This window comes from Suncus etruscus, chromosome 18 (assembly GCF_024139225.1).
Source record: "Suncus etruscus isolate mSunEtr1 chromosome 18, mSunEtr1.pri.cur, whole genome shotgun sequence".
NCBI lineage: Eukaryota > Metazoa > Chordata > Mammalia > Eulipotyphla > Soricidae > Suncus > Suncus etruscus.
Genome location: NC_064865.1, coordinates 61392182 through 61415390, shown reverse-complemented (window position 1 = coordinate 61415390; position 23209 = coordinate 61392182). Strand labels below are relative to the sequence as shown.

Here is a 23209-nt window from a genome sequence, read left to right as displayed (position 1 = left end):
GAACTAGGCACTAAAATATGAACCGCGTGGACTTGCTTTCCCATTTGTTAACATGATCGCCACAGGCATATAGAGAACATGGTGGCAGTACAGGCACTGAGACTGTTCTGCGAGGAAGAACCACCTATCCCTGAGAGACTCGCTCTAGCGCAGTGGGGTCAGCAGAAGCAGCAGCCAGCCCAGGGGAGTATAGCAGAGCCCTGGGGGCCCAGGCTTCTGTCTAAGCCATGGTGCTATGCACAGACTGTCTCTGCAAATGTTCCCCCACCGGGACTAAGCTCCCGGTGCAAAATCTACAATAAAGCAGCTTTGTATTTTTCTGTCTCTTCACATGGACCATCCGTGTCTTTGGCACTTGGAAGAACGTGTGGGCAGAGGCCCAGGGACACGAGGGGGAGGAAGCACTTTGGCTCCAGCTGGTCCTTGTGCTCTGGTGCAAGGCCACTCGAGAGTGAGGAAACCAGGTGCCACTTGTCCCAGCTGTCCTTGTCCCCTGAGCAGTTCTGCCTCCGCGAACACCTGGCCCGGCCCCAGGAGCTGGTCTCTATGGGAAGCAGGGGAACAGCAGTGCTGCTGGCTTCTGGGGAAAAGGGATAGTCCCAAACACCCCCAGAGCAAAGAGCTGCTAGTGCAAAGATGCAAAGGGGTTGAAAAATTGTTTCTGCAAAGGCAAGTGTGTGTGTGTGTGATCTGTCCTGATGATTTCTCCTGCCCCTCCCGGGCAGGGCATGGTGGCACAGTGGTGGACTTAAGGCAAGTAAGGGCAGTGAGAGACACTCAATCCCTTGGTCCTTTTTCCACCCAAGTGTCACTGGAGTTGAGAGGCTGCGTGTGACACGCATGGTGGGCAATGGCCACTGGACATCACAGCCACTGAACCAGGACCACCAAAGGACAAAAGTGCAACTCCATAGCAGCGTGGGGTGTAGGCTAACAAGGATGCTGCTTGGCAGCAGGGAGTGGCTCATCCCGGGCAGTGGGGAGATGAAGCTTCATGGGGTACACAGATCAGAGGGAAGAGACAGGCACAGTAGCAGCGGCTCCTCACAGGGACTATCCGGGGTGCTTGGCTATGCGTAACCTCCATTTCCGTCACCCCATCTTAGTGCTCTGTAACACCACACTATCCAGCAGTAGTGTGCGGGGTATGCAGAATTCCTGCAGCCTTGCGGGGTGGGCTTGGTGCCAGAAAAGGCACATGGAGCTGTGCTCATGACCCCACAAAAACTGTACAAACTGTGGGGTTTGTGTCCTTCAGCCGACGGGGTGTGCATGCAGGAGCTGCGGGGTCCACTCCCTTCCACCTAGGGGGTGCGTGCAGAGAACAAAGCCAGCGTTTAAAGTGGACTCTCCCCCGCCAGTGTTCTCCAACAAAACTCCAGAAAAATGAGTTTCCTTTGGGTACAGCGAGACAAGATCCTCTTCTGCGCTTAGCTCTCCCTTTCAAAACCCCATCGGGCACCTTTTTTCTTCCCATTTTCTTTTTTTTTTGTTTGTTTTTGGGTCATACCCGGTGGTGCTCAGGGGTTCCTCCTGGCTTTGCGCTCAGAAATTTCTCCTGGCAGGCTTGGGGACCATATGGGATGCCAGGAATTGAACTGGGCTCTGTCCGGTGTTGGCCTCGTTCAAGGCAGACACCTTACTGCTGTGCTATGGCTCCGGCCCCTTCTTTCCATTTCCTTTCCCCTGGCTCTGGGATTCCCTCCTGGGTCTGGTGTATGGCTGCGCCTCATTTCTCCCTCACTAGAAGGGCAATGCGGGGGCCCAGCCGGCGCAGACACAGCCCGGGTGGTGGCGGGCGAGCGAATCCTGGTGCCCTGGGCCCAGTGCAGGGGCTCAACTGTGGCTGGCAGAGATGAGAAGGTTGAGCAGGTCCAGCCGTGGGCACAGGTAGAGCGCATGGGCCAGCTTGCCCACTGTGGCACCCTTGTTCCCTTCCCGCATCACCCACTGCTGGAGCATCTGGTAGACCTTTTCTTTCAGCCCGTCACGCTCGTAGTCGTGGTCGATCTCATCGATCTGGGCCTCGGTGAAGGCCAGTTTCCGGGCACAGCACTTCCAGTGCCTGCCCAGGTTGGCACGGATGGGGTCTAGGTGCTTGTCTGTCAGGCTTGTGCTGTTTGCTGCCGAGACAAACGGGGACATGGTCAAGATCTGACAGGGGGGGGGGGGGGGAGGACGACGGGGGACTATCCAGCTTCCAGCAATAAGGGAAAGAACAATTTAAAAAATAAAAATAAGGGGCCAGAGCGATGACGCAGCAGTAGGATGTTTGCCTTGCATGCTACTGACCCAGAATGGACCTCGAGGTTCGATCCCCGGCATTCCATATAGTCCCCTAAGACAGGAGCGATTTCTGAGTGCAGAGCCAGGAGGATCCCCTGAGTATCACCGAGTGTGGCCCAAAACCCAAAAAAAAAAAAAATAAATAAATTTAAAAAAAAACAACGAAAACAAAAACAAGGGCTGAAGCGATATTGCAGTAGTAGGGCGTTTGCTTGGTTTGATCTCTGGCATCCCATATGGTCCCCCAAGCCAGGAGCAATTTTTTTTTTTTTGTTTCCGGGTCACCCAGCAGCACTCAGGAGCTACTCCTGGCTCTACACTCAGAAATCACCCCCAGCAGGCTCGGGGGACCATAAAGGATGCTGGGATTCGAACCACCATCCTTCTGCATGCAAGGCAAGTGCCTTACCTCCATGCTATCTCTCCGGCACCAAGGTGGGATTTCTGAGTTCAGAGCCAGGAGGAACCCCTGAGCATCACTGGGTGTGGCCCAAAAACCAAAAAAAAGTGGGGGGCAACTTTTTTTTTCTAGTGCAAACTTTATTTAAAAGGAACTTAATCTAAATTTTTTTTTTGAAAAATTTTTTTTTCTTTTGGTTTTTCGGGCCACACCCGTTTGATGCTCAGGGGTTACTCCTGGCTAAGCACTCAGAAATTGCCCCTGAAATTTCTAATTAAAAAAAAAAATCTTTATTTAAGCAAGGGCATCTTCATTGTGGAGCATTGGGCTCATTGGCTGAGATCTTATGAGAAAGTTAGCTTGTGGTTTGCAAATGCCAGGCCTTGGACCCAACCCATTTGCTCTATTAAAAAATGTCCCGTTTGGGGCTGGAGAGATAGCCTGGAGGTAGGGCGTTTGCCTTGCATACAGAGGACAGTAGTTTGAATCCTGGCATCCCTTATGGTCCCCCGAGCCTGCCAGGAGAAACCCCTGAGTGCTGCTGGGTGTGACCCAAAAACCAAAGACCAAAAAAAAAAAGTCCTGTTGGTCGGAGAAAAAGTTGATATGGAGGAGTGAGCACAAGGAATGTCTAGTCCTGTGATAAAGTGACACATTTGCGATGATAAATACTCTATTTATGACAAAGGTTCACAGATCTGCCTTAGCAGCAATTATGTCTGTGAATTTTAATGGTCCGTGGTATGATAAGGTTGAAAACTGCCACACTGGGGCGGAAGAACAATTCCAGTGGGGAGGGTGTTTGCTTTGCAATGCGGCTGACCCAGAGTCGATCCCAGGCCTCCTACATGCTCTCCTGAGCCCTGCCAGGAGTGATCGCTGAGCAGGGCCTCAGGGATTAATTTTGGGACCCCAAAATTAAACAGGAAGAACAGTGTCACTGTGCTGGTCACTGGAGCCTAGGTGAACCTCTCCTCCCAGCAACTGCGTCTTGGAGCTGCAGCCAATGGGCATCTTGGGGAGCAGAAGCCCGGCTTGGGGTCAAGGCTGTACTGTGTGACCAAGCCGGCCGAGGCGTGGAAGCCCAAACTAGAAAGCCCTAGTGTAGTCAGTATCTCCGTGAGAGGACCTGCATTTCATCAGGTTCTCCCAGGCATCCCGGTGCCCCAGACGGGAGCCATAATGGCTCTGGGTGGGTGTATTAAACAAGTGTTTCAGCCCTTATCTGACCTGGCCCCTATCCTGCTTCTGTAAATAAAGTTTTCTCTATTTATTTATTTATTTATGGTTTTGGGCCAATTCGGCAGCGCTCAGGGGTTACTCCTGGCAGGCTCAGGGGGACGATATGGGATGCTGGGAATCGAACTTGGGTTCATCCTGGGTCAGCCACATGCAAGGCAATGCCCTACCACTGTTACCACTGTGCTACTATCATCTAACCAATGGTCCTCAAACTACAGCCCGCGGGCCACATATTGTATTTATTCCCATTTTGTTTCTTCACTTCTAAATAAGATATATGCAGTGTGCATAGAAATTTGTTCATCATTTTTGTTTTTACTATAATCTGGCCCTCCAACAGTCTGAAGGACAGTGAACTGGCCCCCTGTTTAAAAAGTTTGAGGACTCCTGAAACCCAATAATTTTATCTTTTTTTTTTTTTTTTTTGGTTTAGGGCTATACCCCATAGCACTTGGGTTGGGTTACTCTTGGTTTTGTGCTCAGAAATTGCTCCTGGCAGGTTTGGGGGGCAATAGGGGATGCCAGGGATTGAACCCAGGTCCATCCTGGGTTGTCTGCATGCAAGGCAAATGTCCTACCGTTGTGCTATCACTCCGGCCCCACCAATAAAGTTTTCTTGAAACATGACCACATCCATGATGTTTCCAGCTGCCAAATACACTCAAATGCCACTCGAGAAGTCAGAAAAAAGACTTCAGGGTTCGAGAAGCTGCAATTATTTCCTCATGGGCACCAACCCGAGAGTCAGTCACAAAGACGGGCTCTTCGATTTCACTGCTTTTCTGGTCTCTTTTCCCACCTTACATTTCTTCTTTTTTTTTTGGTTTTTGGGTCACATCCAGCAGCGCTCAGGGGTTACTACTGGCTCTACGCTCAGAAATCGCTCCTGGCAGACTCGAGGGACCCTATGGGATACTAGGATTTGAACTACCGTCCTTCTGCATGCAAGGCAAATACCCTACCTCTGTGCTCTCTCTCCAGCCCCCACCCACCTTACATTTCATTTTATGGGGTGGGCCCACATTTTTTGTTGTTCAGACCTTACTCTTAGCTCTGCGCTAAGGACTCACTCTTGGGCAGCTCAGAGGAGCCTATGGCGAATGCTGGGGATCAAACCTGAGCTGGCCACTTGCAAGGCAAACATCCTTCCAGCTTTGCTATTGCCCTGGCCCTCCAGTCTTTTTTTTTTTTTTTGGTTTTTGGGCCACACCTGGTGACATTTAGGGGTTACTCCCTGCTATGCGCTCAGAAATTGCTCCTGGCTTGGGGGACCATGTGGGACACTGGGGATCAAACTCAGGTCCGTCATGGGTCAGCCACATGCAAGGCAAACACCTTACTGCTGTGCTATTGCTCCGGCCCTCCATAGTCTTTTTCTGGGAGCTCCTTACCAAAGATCTCCTGGTACGCAGGGTCCAGAAATGGCACCTCTTTGGGGCTCATGTACATGTCTTCGACCGAATCGCACATCTCCATGTAGTTGTTGCTGCCCACCTGGATATTGCTGCTGTTGATAATGGTGCAGCCCGAGGACTCGTCTGTGGGGGAGAAACATGCAGGTGAGCACGAGAAAGGAGGGAGCGTGTGTGCAGAAGTGTATGTGTGCGAGCGTTTGTGTGCCTGTATGTTGGCACGTGTCCGTGTGCATGGGCATGTGTGTGTGTGTTGCACGCACAGAGCTGGGGAGGGCTCCATGCACGTGCTCTAGTACCCTGGAAAGGTACTCTCCGGTGCGTCTGTCTCCACTGCCTCTCACCAACAGGCAAGCTATCACTGGAGAAACAGGTCAGAGCAGAGAGATTCCCAGGGGCTGAGGTGTAGCTCAACAAGGGCTTTATGCCTCTGGGGTTCAGTCCCTGATGCCACCCAGCCCCCCCCCCAAACCAAACAACCAATCAAGTCCTCAAAGCAGAAAATAGAGGGGCTGGAGTGATAACACAGCGGGTAGGGCATTTGTCTTGTATGCGGCCAACCTGGGTTCGTCCCTGGCATCCCATGTGGTTCCCTGACTGAGCCTGCCGGGAGTGATTCCTGAGTAGTCAGGAGTAACCTGAGTGCTACCAGGTGTGGCCCAAAATCCAAAACAGGGGCTGGAGTGGTAGTACAGTGGTAGGGCATTTGCCTTGCGCACAGCTGACCCAGGACGGATGCAGGTTTGATCCTCGATATCACATATGGTCCCCCAAGCCTGCTAGGAGTGATTTCTGAGCACATAGCCAGGGCTGCCCAGGATGGAGCCAAAGAGATGCTGCCATAATTCCATGCCATTCCCACAATGTGGGAGAGCTAGAGTGAGGGTGCAGCAGGGAGAGAGCAGCCCAGGTTCAGTCACCAGCACTTGTCAGAGGTCCCTGAGCACTGCCAGCATAATCCCTGAGTGCCCTGAACACCCCAGGAGTGGCCCAGCTCCATCCCACATCCCACACATATCCATGGAAGAAATGAGACAGTTGCCGTGGGCCCTGGGAATTAGCCTTGAGGAACTATGGCCTCGAAGGCACCTGAGAGACCTGTCCACGGCAGCATCCTTCACAACCGCATCCCTGCACCCCAAAAGGGCAGAACTGAGCCCAGCTCCTCCCAGATGGATCTTGGAACACTGCTCTGTCACAAAAGGGCCAACACTGGAGGGTTCTGTCCATAGGCCCCAAGTCATGGAGCTTCCAGAGATCAGAGATTTGGTGCCAAGGGCGGGCAGAAGGCATGAGGTGAGTGAGTGCTGGGGATATGGGACAGTTTTGGGCAGGAGGGGGGCTGGGCCGAGTTCCTGTGGGGACTGTCCCTGAGTGGGTAAGGGGCATCTGAGCCTTCTGTCCCATCTCCCCCGTCCTCTGACTGAAGTAGTATGGCCACCAGCAGGAAAGAGGCTGAAGAGCCCAAGGCCTCTGCTCCGTCCAGAACCCCAACCTCTCACTCGTCATCCCCAAAGTCAGCCATGTGTGTCCATACTCCAGGGCACGGTGACTTCCTGAGGGCCTGTCCCTATGGCTGCTGCTCCCTCTGTGGGTCACAGCCCAGCCCAGCTCTGCTCTGCTCTTAGCCCTGCAGCTAGCTCTGACCTCGGCCTGTTGGACCCATGGGATCGGGCTTTTCTGAAGGCGGAGGGCGGAGGAGTGCACTCACTCCTCTCTGGGTTCCAGAACCTTTCCTGGCCTGTCTAGCCCTGCTGTACTATGCTGGTGTCCTGCCCTGGAGGAAGCAGAGACAGGCCAGCAGTGAAGAGGAAGGGAAGGCAGAGAGGAAGAGATGCAGCCTTCAGCACGGGGGCCAGTGCACAGTGGAACCCTAGACATGAGGCTTTCACTGCAGGCTGTGAGGAACTGGATGGGGTACCCGAGTGATCTTTGTTCTGAGGCCCTTTCTGGTCTCCAGGCCTCGGCTCTGCCAAATACAAGGGTTTTGAGGGGCTGGAGAGACAGTACTGAGGGGAGGGCGCTTGCCTCTCAGGTCTCAACCTGAGTTTGATCTCTGGCACCAGGGTCTCGCCAAGGAGGGATCTCAGAGTACAGAAGTGGGAGTCGGCCCCGAGCACCACCACCAAAGTGATGGAGGAGACGAGGACGGGCTCGTGGCCACCTGGACACCGTGATGCGCCCACACTGTCCCACTCAGGACCCAGGTGCCCTGGCAGCCCTGCATATGCATTCACGCTACCCCCTGTTGCCATCCGGCAGACCGGAGCGTGTGACCTGTCTCTTCCCTGTCGCTACCCCAAAGGCTGAATTTCCCATCAGCGCCTGTGGCCGTCCGACCTCTGGAGAGCCCTGAGAGCCGTGAAGCACATGAGGGACGAGGGAGGCCCTGTGCAAGCTTGCACTCATTCCAGTTGTGGGACAAGTACTCGGCGATGCTGTGTTTGGAGCCAAGGACATGGAAGGCCCTGGCAGTGCCAGCACTCGAGGACAGTGCTGCAAAAGCATCAGCTCGAGTGAAGAGGGGGCCCTGGGACTGTCACAGGGAGAAGAGACAGGATGCCACGGACACATGCTGCGTGTCAGAAATGCAAGTGTGTGTGGCTGACGCGGCTCAGTTATGGGATCGGTCAGGCTCGACCTATTCCCGTCGATGGAGAGTGAGGGCAGGAGTACGTCCGACAGGTCACTCACGAGGGACAGCGGGACAGGCCTGAGACAGCCCCAGCTGGGGGTTCACAGCCTATCCAGGAGACATCAGAGTGCTAGGAGCTTCCTTAGTCGTGTCTGTCTGTTTTCTGGGCCATCCCCGATGGTGCTCAGGGAGTTTACTTCTGGCTCTGTGCTCGTGAATTGCTCCCGGCAGGCTTAATGGGATGCCAGGAACAAAGCCAGGTAGGCTGCATGTATGGCACACGCCCTCCCCATTGTGCTATCACTTTGGTTCTCTGTGTTCCTTGGCCTGTGCTAACAGGCTGTGGCTATAGGAAGGCGTGTGGGTGGGTGCACATTATCTGGCCATGTACGAGCCTTGACCCTTCCGCTCTGAACCCTCAGTAACTCCTACAAACCGGTTTTCACTGTGTCCTGCTAAGCCAGAATTAAAAGAACGTTTTTTCATCATCAAAGCTTGCCTCAGCGACCACCAAAAAAGACTCTCCGACAGAGCCTTCCACGGAGAAAACAGAGAGAAAGATCCACCAATGCTTTCGCTTATCTCGGAGAGAATTAATGGAGTCGTCCCAAATTCAGGAAGGTCGCGAGAGGCCTCCCATGAGTCCAGCCCCCACTTCTGGCGACCAAGCACAATACCTGCAGGTGCCCGATGTGTCCCGGCCATGTGACCTGAAGGGGTGTCCTAGGCATCTAGGATGTCTTTGCCCCCATCTTATTTGACTTTACCAAAGAGCTAATGGCTACTGGATTTGGAAGGAGGGAAGAAAGAAAGGAAGAAGGGAGGGAGAGAGAGAAGGAAGGAAGGAGGGGAGGAGGGAATGAAAGACAGGAAGGCAGGAAGGTCGGCGGAAGGGAGGGAGGGAGGGAGGGAAGCGCCCAGGTACCTCTCGATAGCTGGGAGTTGAACGGCAGTGTAGGGGTGCTCATGATGTTCTCGAGCACTGGAAGCTTCAGCGCATTATACAGGTAGCTTGGAATCGGCTCGTTCCAGACTCGGGGCCCCGTGGTTCCTGGTTCCAGGAGTCTTGCCCCGAAGCCTGCAGTGTGGCAGGACCCATTCCAGTAGGGCCCAAGCGGGTGCCCAGCAGTGTCAGGACCGGCGGCGGCGGCACCAGGGGCCACAAAGCCCTTCCTCTCTGACATGAAAGGGTCATGGGACACCCGGCGCCGCCTCTCCTCCTCCCTGGCGGCGGCCAGCGCAGGCCCGGGCTGTGGCCTGGCCTTGTCCATGCGGCTGCCAAACAGGTGGTAGTTGGCTTCCTCCTGCAGTTTGCTGTGCAGGCTGAGCTCGTTTTCCTCCGGCTGGTGCTCGGGGGCCGGAGCAAAGTATGATTCCTCCACGGGGGCCGCCCCTAGCCCCTCGGAGCTGTGCAGCGAACGGGGCTGCTCTGTGGCCAGAGAGAGGAAAACATGTGTCAAACGCCAGAGCCTGAGGGCAGCGGGGCAGCGAAGGGCATTGTGCCTCAGAAATAAGATGCCAAGACGGACACTGAGAAGCAGCGAGCAGGCCCTTGTGGTGTTTTGGGCTGCTACCACCAGGGGACAAGCCGGGAGGAAGAGGGAACTGGTATGTGGTGTTGGTGGGATTCAGACACTGCAGTTCTGGTGGCTACGTTGGCCTCTCCAAGCCCGGGCCCACTATCCCACGGGGATCACCCTGAAAGGAGCTTCCCAGGAGGCCAAGCGCCTTCCCCAGTACAGAGAGCCAAGGCTTGTTGGCTGCCATCTGCCACCCACTTCCCCTGGCCCTGTGTAGGTTTGGTTTAGGGCCTTGGCTTCTGTTTCACACCCTGCAGGGCTTAGGGTTTACTCCTAGCTCTGTGCTCAAGGCCAACACTGTACAGGGAGGAAAAGGGCTTTGGCAGAGTCCATGGCCCGCAAGATGGCAGCACCTCTAACTCTGTGCTTCCTGTCTAGTTAGTTATGTTTTGGGGCTATTTGTAGCTCAGGGGGGACCCCTGGCGGATCTGTGGAGCACCACACGGTACCAGTGCTGGTGATGCAGCCAGGGTCAGCCTGGAGCAAGAGGGAGTTCTCTGCAGCCTAGTTTGGTGTCTGACTAGAAACCCAACCAGCAGCACCAGGGAGCATCGATGTATGTCCTGGGACATGCGGGGACAGCCCTGGCCTTGCACATGGCCAACCAGGGTTTGATCCCTGGCATTCTTCATGGTCCCCCGCGTCTCACCAGGAGTGACTCCTGAGCATAGTCAAGAGTCACTCCTGAGCACTGCTGGGTGTGACCCACCCAAAAATTTTAATTAAAATCAATGAGGGGCCGGAGAGATAGCATGGAGGTAGGGCCTTGTATGCAGGATGGTGGTTCAAATCCCAGCATCCCATAGGATCCCCCAAGCCTGCCAGGAGCTAATTCTGACAGTAGAACCAGGAGTAACCCTTGAGTGCTGCCGGGTGTGACCCCCTAAAAACAAAAATCAATGAAAAGAAAAGCAATTCATGTGGGAGGCGCGTGCCTATTCTGACTCCCAGGGCCGACTCAGACTCAAGAGAGAGGAAAGTTTGTTTCTTCAAGGTGGGGGCCACATCTCATAGCATTACCTTCCCCTGTGTGGGGTGAAGAGTCTCCAAGAACACAGAAGACTAGACAAGAAAAGGGAGGTTTGAGCTTGCCGTTACCTGAGTTTGAGCGGCTGGGAGGCAATGGGACACTGTCGGCCTCCAGGGACCGCATTCTCTTCACGACATCATTTTCACATGAGAACTTTTCCTGGAGAGAAGATCAAGAGAGAGGGCAGAAGACAGCACAGCAGGGAGGGTGCTTGCTTTGCATGCAGACAACCTGGGTTTCAATCTCTGGCATCCGGGCTGGAGCAATAGCACACTGGTAGGGCATATGCCTTGCACATGGCCGACCCAGGACAGACCCGAGTTTGATCCCTGGCATCCTATATAGTCCCCAGAGCCTTCCAGGAGCAATAACCTTCTGAGTGCTGCCACATGTGGGCACCCCAAAAAACCCAAAAAAGACAATCTCTGGCATCCCATAGGGGCCCTGGAGTCCACCAAAAATGATCCTTGCTTGAGCCCAGAGCCAGGAGTAAGCCCTGAGCATTGCCAGGTGTGGCCCAAACGAAAACTACATACACACACGAAGTGATTCAAAAGCATGAATTATGATAAGAAGTAATTGTATTATAATACTAAACAATAATTAGGCATAATGAAGCACACTTCAACATATTCCCAAAAGTTAGTCTAAGAATTTAATCGTTCTTTCAAACAGTAGATTTAAAATTAGTGGCTTTCCTAGACAGCAAACCTCACGGTTTATCAATGATAAAATTAGGACTGGACAGAGGACAGAGGACAGAGGGGTAGGAACTTGACTTGCACATAGCCACCGCAGTTCAATCTCAGCACTGCATGGGTCTCCTTAGCACCATCAAATGTGAAAAATAGCCAACGTGGGCCGGAGTGATAGTACAGTGGTAGGGCGTTTGCCTTCCACGCAGCTGAATCAGGATGGACCTGGGTTTGATTCCTAGCGTCCTATAGGGTCCTCCAAGCCAGGAGCGATTTCTGAGCACATAGTCAGGAGTAATGGGCATGTGCCCCCCAAAAATATATATATAGCCAATGTAAAATTAAAAAAATCTTATAAAACAATGGTCCCCTCCCCAGTGTCTGGGGCAATTTCTGAGCAGAGAGCCAGGAGTAACCCTGAGCATCGCCGATTGTGACCCCCCTCCAAAAACAGGGCCCAGAGGCCGGAGAGATAGCATGGAGGTAAAGCGTTTGCCTTTCATGTAGAAGGACGGTGGTTCGAATCCTGGCATCCCATATGGTCCCCCAAGCCTGCCAGGAGCGATTTCAGAGTGTAGAGCCAGGAGGAACCCCTGAACACTGCCCGGTGTGATCCAAAAGCCAAAGAACAAAAACAAAACAAAAACAAAAATAAAATTCGGGCCCAGAGTCAGCTCAAGGCGAGAGCTGAGCCACGGGCACCTCACGGTCCCCTGAGCACCAGCATGAATAACCTCTGAACACAAGCAAGGACATACCTGAGCCCCACAATTGTAGCCCCAACCCCTTCCCCCCAAGTAAACAAGTAAATAAAAAACAAGTAAGAGCCACAGAGACAGCAGAGACAGTGCAGTGGGCAGGGCACTTGCCTTGCGTGCAAACAACCCAGGTTCGATCCCTGGCATTACAAAAGATATCCAAAGCACAGTTGGGTGTGGCACCAAAACCAACAGAAGGAAAAATAAAGAATAAATGAAGCTGGAGAAGTTCAAATATCGGAACAAAGCTGCGATGGTGCCAGCAGCACAGAACCAGAAGATGGGCACATGACCCTTATGGCACAGAGCCCTGAGTTTGATCCTGGGCACCCATGATAGACTCCCAGGACCTCTGGGCATAGCTCTGGTGGTCCCCAAGTAACATGGGGTTGACACTGAAGACCCCACAGACCAGCGGGCTTATGTAGGGACCCATCAGGCTTGCCTGCTGGGGGTGGGGGTGGGAAACCTTCCCAGGCACCGCTGGGTGTAGCCCCTTAGAATAAAAAATAAACAAGATTGGGCTAAAGTGAGATATCATGTCCAGTGGGCAATCTGGAATCAACTGCATAGATGGACATTTGGCTTTGGGCCTAAGGGTGCTGATAAACTGACTGTTTTTCTCTGAACTACTGATTCATAACTAAGGTGCTTTTTTAGGGAGTAGAATGAGGGACATACCCCAGTGCATAAGGCATACTCCTGGCTCATTGCTCAGGAATCATTCAGCTCTAGATAAGGCTAGTGTCCAAACTGCTGCCCTTCTCAGACCCCTTGCTGACTTCTTCATCTGGATTCTTTTTCAGCAACTGAGCTAGTTGCTGGTACCCATGACCTACCCTGGATGTCAACTCTGGGTTAAATCCAGTGTGAGTGTTTTTCTTCTCTCCTTTTAAACGATTTAAGACCTCCCTCCCTCTTTCTTTTTTTTTTTTTTTTTTTTGGGGGGCCACACCCGGTGACGCTCAGGGGTTACTCCTGGCTATGCGCTCAGAAGTCGCTCCTGGCTTGGGGGACCATATGGGACGCCGGGGAATCGAACCGCGGTCCGTCTCCTAGGCTAGCGCAGGTAAGGCAGGCACCTTACCTCCAGCGCCACCGCCCGGCCCTCCCTCCCTCTTTCTTTCCTTCCTCTCTTTTTTTTGGGGGTGTATACCCAGCAGGAGAGTCTCTTGGTGCAGTGCTAGAACTAGAACCAGAGCTGGCTGTGTGAAGGCAAATACCTCAGCCCTGTACCGGGAGACCCAGACCCAGTTTGCAAAGGCAATTTGCCTTAAACCCCGCAGCAAATCACACAGCTCTGGTTACCGAGACTGCTGCTGCTCTGTCCTGAAACCTTGCGATGGCCTACCTTCACAGTCGCCACGGCCTCTTCCACTAGGTTCTCTAGCTGGGAGACATAAAAAGGCCTAAATATTTCTTCAATGCCTATATGAAAAGAAGAGGGGAAAACTCAGTCCTTTAAATGCCTTAAAAGTAGTTCCTAAAAGCAAACAAACAAAACACTAGTCAGACCAGAGCGACAGTAGTGTGGGCGAAGGACTTGCCTTGCACAAGGCTGACCAAGACCTTATCCCAGCACCCTACATGGTCCCCGCAGCCCCACCAGGAGTGACCCCTGCGTGCAGAGTCCTGCCTCAGGAGAAAGTCCTGAGCACAGCGACGTATGGCTTGAAAATCAGATTTTCCCCACTGGATGCCCAGACCTGCCGTGCTAGAGCTTCAGATTTTCCCTGCTGGATCCCTAGATTTGCCCCCTGGGGTCTTTGCTGCGCTGAGTGCAGAAGTGTCAGCTCCCAAAGGTGCTTTAGGGCTCCATTTATGGTACATTCTTCTGTGATAGATTATGAGAGGAGAAGAAGGTAGAGGGAGCAGCTGTGGTTGTGAAAGTGGCCCGGGAGGGCTGGGTTGGGGGCAGCGATGGGCACATCTGGCTGACTGTGGCGGTGAATGTGCACTGCAGGGCAGCCAGATGTTATCACTGGGGGAAATTAGGCTCCAGAGACTCAAGCGACGTGATCTCAAAACAAGAATGTTAATGTCATTTAATATGTTTAGGTTTGGGGCCACATCCAGAGTTGCTCAGGGCTTACTTCTGGTTCTGCATTCAAGAACTACTCCTGGCATTCAGGGGACTCTACGGGGCATCGGGGATTGAATACGAAGTGACTGCGGCAAGGCAAGAGCCCTCCCCGCTGCACTATCTTTCCAATCTCTGAACTCAGGCTCGTTCCCCACTTCACCGGAGAGCGGCCTCCCACCCCCCGCAGGAGCGAAGGGGCTCTTACCATTGAACGAGGGCCGGAGCCCCGGGTCTGGCGCCCAGCATTTCTTCATGAGGCTGATGATCTGCCACGGGCACTGCTCAATGATGTCCTCCACGTTGGGCCTGTTCCCGCTCTTGATGCACACGATCAGCTGCTTCTCAGAGATGGCGTCTGGGAGCAAAGGGGAGCTCAGGGGAGGCTCTTCCAGGCCAGGGCCAGGGAGAGGGAGCTTGCCACTCGGCTCCCCCGGGGGACAATGGACCCACTACAGAGCTCCATCATGGAGATTCTCCGGCATGATTTTCATTTCCTCCGATGGAAATTAAAAGTGGTGAGACCGTTGGTCTTTGGGTCGAAAATATGAGCATGGGCTCACAGGCACGGTAGACCTGGGGCTCTCTGCTCACAGAGCGAGGCTGTTTGATGTGAGACTTGAGGGCAAGCACAGAGCTGACACCCGAGAAGGAAGCAGAGGTTCCCGCTAACAGCCACTCAGAAACAACAGACAGTCAGAGAAGGCTCCGTTGAGTTCAAAGCAAGCAAGCAGGAATGGTAGTGCTCTCCAGAGGTTCCAGGGGAGAGGCAGGCAAGCAGTGGACTGGAAGTTCCAAAAATCCTGAGTGTCTCTGGGAAATAAGATCTGGGGAGCCTGGAGATCGGTAGAGAAGTGGCCTCAAGGGCTATGCAATCCGTACTGCGAACCCCACTTTCCCTGAAGGTCACAGAAAAAGGGATTGTTTTTTGTTTTGTTTTTTTGTTTGTTTGTTTGTTTGTTTTTGGGCCATACCCAGCAGTGGTCAGGGTTTACTCCTAGCTATGGGCTCAGAAATCGCTCATGGCAAGCAAGCATGGGGGACCATATGAGATGCCAGGAGTTAAATCAATGTCAGTCCTGGGTCGGCCGCTTGGAAGGCAAAATCTGTACTGCTGTGCTCTCTCTCCCCCATAGAGAGACATCATTTGCCCCTCAAGAGGGCGTGTGGTAGGCAGAGAATAATTTGGATTGGAGAGACGAACAACTGAACTGGGTGGGCTACCAGGACGGAGACCGGGTTGGGGGTCTGGGGTCTGGGCTCTGCCAGCGCTGGACTCACGAGTCTTGGGTTTTTCAATGGACAGGGAAGAGGAGAGGCAAGGCTGAGCCTGGTGCTGCACCCCAGTAGAGGAATTAAGCACCCCTCTCAAGTCACTGGAGGGGCTGCAAGGAGAACAGTTATTTATTTATGGTTCTGAGGCCCAGCCCTGCGGTGCTCAGGCTCACTCTTGGCTCTGCTCAGAAGACCCTATGGGGGGGCCGGGAAGGTGGCGCTAGAGGTAAGGTGTCTGCCTTGCAAGCACTAGCGTAGGATGGACCTCGGTTCGATCCCCCGGTGTCCCATATGGTCCCCCCAAGCCAGGGGCAATTTCTGAGCGCAGAGCCAGGAGTAACCCCTGAGCATCAAATGGGTGTGGCCCAAAAACCAAAAAAAAAAAAAAAAAAAAAAAAAGAAGACCCTATGGGGATGCCAGGATTGAAGCTGGGTTGGCTCTGCACCCTCCCCACTGTCCATTCTTTCCGGCCCCCAGGGGAGCATTTAGAATGTGGAATTGTTGGGAGAATGTTGGGAGAATGGGGCACCGGGGCGAGAGCTAAGAGGCCAGGGGCAGACATGAGACCGGAAGGGCAACAGAAAAGAGAACCATCAAGCCATAGCAGGTTCCCATCCGAGGTACAATGATAAGAAAACGTGCAGGTATTCAGGTACTTAACAAACTGAGGGTGCTTGCTTACATGACCATGACCGGCCCACCTCTAGAGGTGTTCAAAAGTACCCACAGGAAGTACTATAAGAAACGATTTTTACGGGCCTGGAGAGATAGCACAGCGGTGTTTGCCTTGCAAGCAGCCGATCCAGGACCAAAGGTGGTTGGTTCGAATCCCGGTGTCCCATATGGTCCCCTTGTGCCTGCCAGGAGTTATTTCTGAGCAGACAGCCAGGAGTAACCCCTGAGCAACACCGGGTGTGGCCCAAAAACCAAAAACCAAAAAAAAAAAAAAAAGAAACGATTTTTACTGAGGGACTGGGAGAGAGTATAATGGTTAGGACACGGGTCTGGTCTGCACTGAACTGACAGCATCACCTTGTCCCCCAAACATCACTGTGTACAGTCCTGGGGGACCCCAGCGACTGGGGGTGGCCTGGCTGATATCTGGCAACTGCAGGGCCCAGGCAGCATTGCATCCTCAGCCTATGCGCTGAACTGCTGGCCCAACTGGCCAAGAGCACTAGGCGAACTTAGGGGGGAGGGGCTCCTGAACACTATGTGGGGGCCTTCAGGCCCCCCAAAGGAGGGGAAAAAATCAGAGTGAGCCCCTGCAAGGTCCCAGGTGGCAGGGGTGGGGCACGGGAGTCAGAGGAGGGAGAAAGCAAGGCCAGTGGCGCCCTCCTGAGGCTGACAGGATAGTGAGAAAGGCAGGCACCGAGTGAATGGGCTTAGGATGGATGGACAGTACTGGTACTGGTACTCACCCCAGGCCTGCCCATGTTTGATCCCCGGAATCCCATATGGTTCTAGGCACTGATGGGCATGCCCCAACTCTACACACACACACACACACACACACACACACACACACACACACACACACACACACGCTTGGTTCCCCCAAGCCTCTCTGGGACAATCCCAGAGCAGAGACCTAGGAGTAAGCTCTAGGCACTGATGGGCATGCCCCAACCCTACACACACACACACACACAATAGCACCTGGCAGGCACAGGGGACCATATGGGACACCGGGATTTGAACCAACCACTTTTGGTCCTGGATCTGCTGCTTGCAAGGCAAACACCGCTGTGCTATCTCTCCGAGCCTAGAATGATTTTTTTTTTTTTAAAGTGAAGCAAAATTGTTTGTTTTTAGTTTTTGGGCCACACCAGTGGTGCTCAAGGATTACTCCTGCTCAGAAGTCACTCCTGGCAGGCTCGCGGGCCCATATGGGGTGCCAGGGATCGAACCTCGGTCCATCCCAGGTCGGCAGCTTGCAAGGTAAATGCCTTACCACTGTGCTATCACTCCAGCACCAAGCAAGATAACTACTATTGGTATTTATTTAGAAAGATATGAAGAAACAGAAAGAGAAAAGGAGATACTGGGCTGGAGCAATAATAGTACAGTGGGTCCTGCCTTGCACATGGCTGATCTGGGCTAAATCCCCAACACCATATGTGCTCTCCATTCAGTGCAGAGCCTGGTGTAAGTCCTAAGCACTGTTGGGTGTGGTACAAAATAATAAGTAAATAAGTAAATAACCTACCAGCACCAGCAAAACCAAATCAAAACAACTACAAGAGAAATAAAGTAAAAGAGTGTGAGTTTAAGAGGAAACATAAGCTTCTCCAGAGTGGAAGTAGGCAGGAAAGAGACAGAGAAAAAGAGGTGAGCAACCACCCAACGACCCAACCATCCAATCACCCAATCAACCACTCAACCGACCAACCAACCACCCACCCACCCACCCACCCACCCACCCACCCACCCACTCAACCAACCATCTTCCCTCCCTCCTTCCCTCCTGCAGTGCTGGCCAGAGCTCAAATCCGCTCCTCCAGGCAAATCTTACTTTCATATGGCTCCTTGTTGGCAAACAGGGCCCAGAGCACAATGGCGAAGCTGTACACATCAGACTTATCCGAGGGCTTGGCGTTGATGTCGTTCAGGTGCTCGGGGGCCATGTAGCAGAGGGTGCCACCACCTCGCCAAGGGCCACTGGTCTCCAGTGCCCGCTGCGTGTTGTGCTCCTCCTGCGTCAGTTTGCTCCATGTCTTGAATGATGCGACACCGAGATCCGCTATCTGCAGAGAGATGGGACAGAGGAGAGGTTTGAGACAAAGCAGCCCCATGGGGCCCTCAACTCGGGCTCACCCTCTGGGGGTGAGATAGAGCAGCTTTTTCAGAAGGGTTTGCCATGCAGAAGCTGAACAGAATGACTTTTATGCAGGCTCCTGGAGAGCTGGTTTTTTCAGCCCTCAGGAAAGACCTCCTCTTAAGAAACTGGGCAATCTCGATTCTTAGGTACTAAAAGCAGGAAATGGGTTCATGGAGTGGGGTGAGGGGAAGCAGGGGGAAGCTCTGACTACAGAACAACAAGACATGGTCATTTACTGTGCTGGGTGGCCCAGCCACTTCCAGGGCTAGGAAAAGGAGACACTTCCTGTAGGTGCAGGCAGAGGCCACAGAAACTGCATCTTCAGGACTCCCAATGACAGGATGACAGGTGTGCTTGTCTCCGAGGGTTCCAGAGACAAACTGAGGATAAGGACTGTGGTGTTACTTGCCAGAAGTTGGTAGCCTGAACCTGAGAGCAGACGGCAGGGGAGGAAGGAGAGAAGCCAATGAGAAGGAGGCAGAGAGAAACACCAAGGTTAGTCAGAGAACAAGGAAGGAGGGACGCGGCCAGAGGCAAGAACAGCACAGCACAGCACAACACAGCCCAGTCCAGCCCAGCTCAGCCCAGAAGTCAAAGGACACAGACTCACATTACATGAAAAACCAAAGCTGTTGGCTACCGAAACCCCCCAGATTCCGGCCCAAAATGTAAAGGATTCTAACGCTGTAAAGAAAGAGCCTTCCTTTGGAGACTGGGGCGGTGCAGTGTGTTCCGGTGCCCACTCTCCAGCCTACTTCTCCTTCCCCATTCTTGCGCCTGGATGCTCGTTCCAAGCCCAATGAGACACAAAGCTCAGTTGGGACACGGAGTCTTGTGGGAAGCAAAGATTCTTTCCTTCTTCTGTGTCCCCTTGACTACCACGGGAGGGTTGAAGTCTCAAGAAGAAATCTGTGGGCTGTATGTGACCCTCAAGCATGGCTCAGGGTCTCTCTCTCTCTTCTCTCCTCCCTCCCTCCTTATTATCTGCCAAATCCAGGCGTTAAGAGCTCCCCGTGCACCTTTACCTTGATGTGAAAGTTGTCATCCACCAGGATGTTTTCGGGCTTCAGGTCTTTGTGGATCACCCCTTCTCTGTGTAGGTAGCACATTCCCTCAATGGTCTCCAAGATGATCCTCCCTTTGAGAGACAGGGGGATACTGACCTAAAAATGAGTGAGATAGAGGAGAGAGAGGAGAGGAGAGAAAGAGACAGACAGAGTGAGAGAGAGAGTCCATGAACTGAACAGGAACTCCACTAGGCCAGCGCTGCTTCAATGAAGATTGGGACACAGAGCGAGGCGCACAGGGCGAGAACACGCTCTGTATGCATGTGGTTCCATGTGGGTGTCCCCTACCCCAACTTCTTGTTTCTCCCTGAACAATCAGAACCACCCACACCTGGAATGGATGGGAAGAGAAGTCTGCTTGGGAGTAGAGAGGGGATAAGAAGCTAGCGAAGGGAGAATCAGCAGAGAGGATCAACAGCAGATCAGCAAAGGGGAGTCAGTCAGCAACATCGCCCTCCCAACACACATGGACTGTCTCTCTTTTTTTTTTGTTTTTGTTTTTGTTTTTGGGTCACACCCGGCATTGCTCAGGGGTTACTCCTGGCTGCCTGCTCAGAAATAGCTCCTGGCAGGCACGGAGGACCATATGGGACACCGGGATTCGAACCAACCACCTTTGGTCCTGGATCGGCTGCTTGCAAGGCAAACGCCGCTGTGCTATCTCTCCGGGCCCGACTGTCTCTTTATATATTAAAACAGTCCCTAGCACTGAAAAACAAAAACCAAGTAAAAACAGCAGAGGTCGCCGTGGAACACCTCAGCCCAGGGCAGAGGCTGTGAATACCACGGGCTGTCATTGTTGAAATCTGGCTTCCGTATCAATATAGCAATGCAAACATTCTAGACTTTGTTTTTAAGTTTTTGGGTCATACCTGGCAATGCTCAGGGGGTTATTCCTGACTCTGCCCTCAGAAATTGTTCCTGGCAGGCTCAGGGGTCCATAGGGGATGCCAGGAATTGAACCTGGATCTGTCCCAGGTCATCAGTGCAAGGCAAACACCCTATCGTTGTGCTGTAGCTCCAGTCCATCTTCATGACTTTCTTCCAGAGTTAGATATGAGTGGGGCACACTCATATCTAACTTTTGTCTTGGTGACAAATCTCTCATCCACCATCACTTCCATCCATCTGTGGCCCATCTCCCCATCCTGCATTTACTCAGTGCTTCGGGCACTTGTGGGGCTTAGGGGAAGGTGGGGCTGAGACAATGTTTGCCTTGATAGTCATAATCCCTTCCCAGTGCTCAGGCACCATCCATGCTTTGAACAACCGTTTTGTGAAGTTCCCAAGTCTGTGTGCTCTGGATCCTCAGGCCTCAGGCCTTTCTCTGCCTGAACACTTACTCCCTGAGCTGAGGAGCTCCCAAATTGCTGCTCCTCTGCAGACCTGGGCTCCAGGAGCAGCTTCACCTGTGGAATTCCTGACACTCCCCGTCCAGGAAAGCACCTCCCAGTGTCCCTGCAGCAGGCCTTGAGCCAGTGATGGAAGCAATCGCAATGCCATGGCAGTTTGACACATCTGCCCCATGTCATCTTTGCTGCCTTATGTCCGAATCTTCCTAACTAGGCCTTGGCCTTACCCCCTTTTTATTTGATTTTTATTTTTTGGGCCACACTGGCAGTACTTAAGGGATACTCCTGGCTCTGCACTCAGAAATTACTCCTGGCAGGCTTAAGGGACCATATGGGATACCGAGGATCGACCCAGATTGGCTGCACCCAAGGCAAATGCCCATTCCCACTGTGTTATCGCCCCAACTCCCCCCCGCCCCCCCCCCCGTCCCCCTCTGGCTTTGCTATTAATGGGTACATGATCACTGTCCAGTTATTGGGCTTTGGGCAAGAGTTGCACTTTCTTGATTTAACCCTCTGTTGCCCAGCAGTCTCCTTACTCACAGCCAGTGTCCCTCCCTATGGAGTGGAACCCATTAGCAAACCTTCCACAGTGTAAGGACATGGCGCCTGCCTCTGACCTGGGGGCTGACTGGCCAGCACTGTTCAAATCAGCTCCCTCTGGCTGAGGGCGGCAGATCTGGCCTGTGGGAAAGTCCAGGAAGGCGGAAGGAGGCCGCACACGCGTGGGCCAGGCCTACCTGTGCCTTGAGCACACGCATGAGGCTGCCCTTCTTCATGTACTCCATGACCAGCGAGTAATGCCCCTCCTCCATGATGACACCCAGCAGCCGGACCACCCGACAGTGCTGCAGCCGGTGCATTATCCTGCCCTCCTCCAGGAGGGACTTGTTGTACCTGCAGAGGGACAGGGGCCGTACTGGGGTGGTGATGTCACGTGAGCAGGCCCACCTCTTCCCCTCTGTGGCCCCTCGTGTGCGAGATACTCCCTCAAAGGGCCATCACCCTGGCTTGGTCACTGCGGGCAGTCACTCCTTACGCCTGCTACAAGGTGAACCTCCCTTCAACCCTCTTTCTAGGAACTGGCTGAGTTGCTGAGAAAATGCATGGCCAGTCAAGAAAACAGTGCCCAGGGATTAAGTTGCCTGGCTTGCACGAGGCCCACCCTGGTTCGCTTCCCCAGTAAGGACAGGAGTGATCCCTGAACACCACCAAGCTTTGACCCAAAGAGCAAAAACAAGAAAGCCAGGCAGTTCTCCCTCAACTACTCTGCTAAGAGAAGGGAGTAAAATGAAGCTATAGAAGGCTTCCAGGGACGGAGGGTGGCTCTGTCTGGAATCCCACAATAAACTAAAAGACACTCTTGGTTCTCGCCATCCTTGGCACTGGCTTTCATCAAAAAAGCAAAGCAAACTGGTGAGCGAGTGCCCCACTTCCTCTTCCTGCCGGGCAACTCCTTCCCCGCCTCCTTCCTCACTCAGGAGCTGGGCCTGTCACAGTCAGCACTCTCAGGAGCAGCATGAAAGCTGAGGGCGGTGATAGGGTCTCAGTGTTGATACCAGGCAGGCCGCCTGACACGCAAGCCTGGAGCTGAGCGAATGGGGGCTGGAGCAAGAGCACAACAGGGAGGGCGTTGGCTGTGCACGATTTCCAGCACCCCAGAATAAGGTCTCCCAAGCACTGCCAGGAGTAGCCCAAGTGCCGCTGGGTGTTGCTCAAAAACCAAATTAGTAAGTAAAGCCAGGAGCTGAACTCAGAGCTGGAGAGAGCAATTGTCTAAGTGACTGGTCCCCCGTGAGCCCCCAGGTATACACACCCTCCTTTCAATAATGTACTGAAGCGGTGGCACCATCCTCATCACCTGGCCCCCACCTCGGGGCTGCCCAGCTCTGCTCCCAGCTTACTCAGTGCGCTTGGGCCCGGTGTAGACCCGCTTCAGGATGACAAGGCCGTGGTCCGGGTGGCGGCACAGGGTCACCTCCCCGAAGCCGCCGCTCTCCAGGTACTGCTCCTCCTGCAGGTCGCTGGGTCTCATCTTAATGTCCTCCAGGGACATGGTGGCAGCCTTCAGGGCACACGGCACCTCCAGCAGCACGTCAGGTAACGGGGGTCTCCTTGGAGGTGTGTCCTGGAGAGAGCACAGGAGTCAGGGATCCGGGGTCACTCACCAGTGTCTCTAGACAGTCTTGGCCTCTGCTCCCAAATCCCTAAGGAACCTCATAGGCAGAGGATGAAAGGACAATCAGAGCTTCAAGACACCCCAAACCACCAAAACAATTCTGTAAAAAAAAAAAAAGGGGGGTGGGGGTGGGGAAGGGAAATAAAAATGTAAGGAGTAGGGCTAGGAGAACTGACTAGGCCCGGACACGTCTCTGCAGGCAGGAGACACGGATTGGGTTTAGTCTCCGGCACTGTATGGTCTCCTGAGTACCACCAGGAGTGAGGTCTGAGCACTGAGCCAGGAGCAAGTCCCCAGATCCAAATAAAAAAAAGGGGTGTAGTGCATTATTCCAGCAGGTAGGGCACTAGCCTTGTATGCAGCCAACCTGGCTTTGATCCCCTGAGCTCACCAGGA

General features: G+C 53.4%; 1 protein-coding gene across 1 annotated transcript; it reads right to left on the bottom strand.

The window, feature by feature from the left end:
• Nucleotides 1-1482: 1482 nt before the first annotated feature.
• RIPK1 (receptor interacting serine/threonine kinase 1) lies at nt 1483-22757 on the bottom strand. Its single transcript, XM_049765113.1, has 10 exons — nt 22539-22757; nt 21375-21531; nt 19241-19378; nt 17910-18141; nt 14327-14476; nt 13390-13466; nt 10654-10744; nt 8901-9404; nt 5320-5466; nt 1483-2123 (listed from the first exon to the last, which is right to left on the bottom strand). Exons 1-10 carry the CDS (start codon nt 22688-22690, stop codon nt 1837-1839), a joined length of 1935 nt encoding a protein of 644 aa, XP_049621070.1. The 5' UTR covers nt 22691-22757; the 3' UTR covers nt 1483-1836.
• Between the last annotated feature and the right edge of the window lie 452 nt (nt 22758-23209).

Coding starts and splice junctions, on each gene's coding strand:
- RIPK1 (XM_049765113.1), bottom strand. CDS start 22,690: ATGTCCCTGGAGGACATTAAGATGAGACCCAGCGACCTGCAGGAGGAG. Junction 21,532..22,538: donor ACCGGGCCCAAGCGCACTGA/GTAAGCTGGGAG, acceptor GTCCCTCTGCAG/GTACAACAAGTCCCTCCTGG. Junction 5,467..8,900: donor CAACTCCCAGCTATCGAGAG/GTACCTGGGCGC, acceptor TCTCCCCCACAG/ACGAGTCCTCGGGCTGCACC.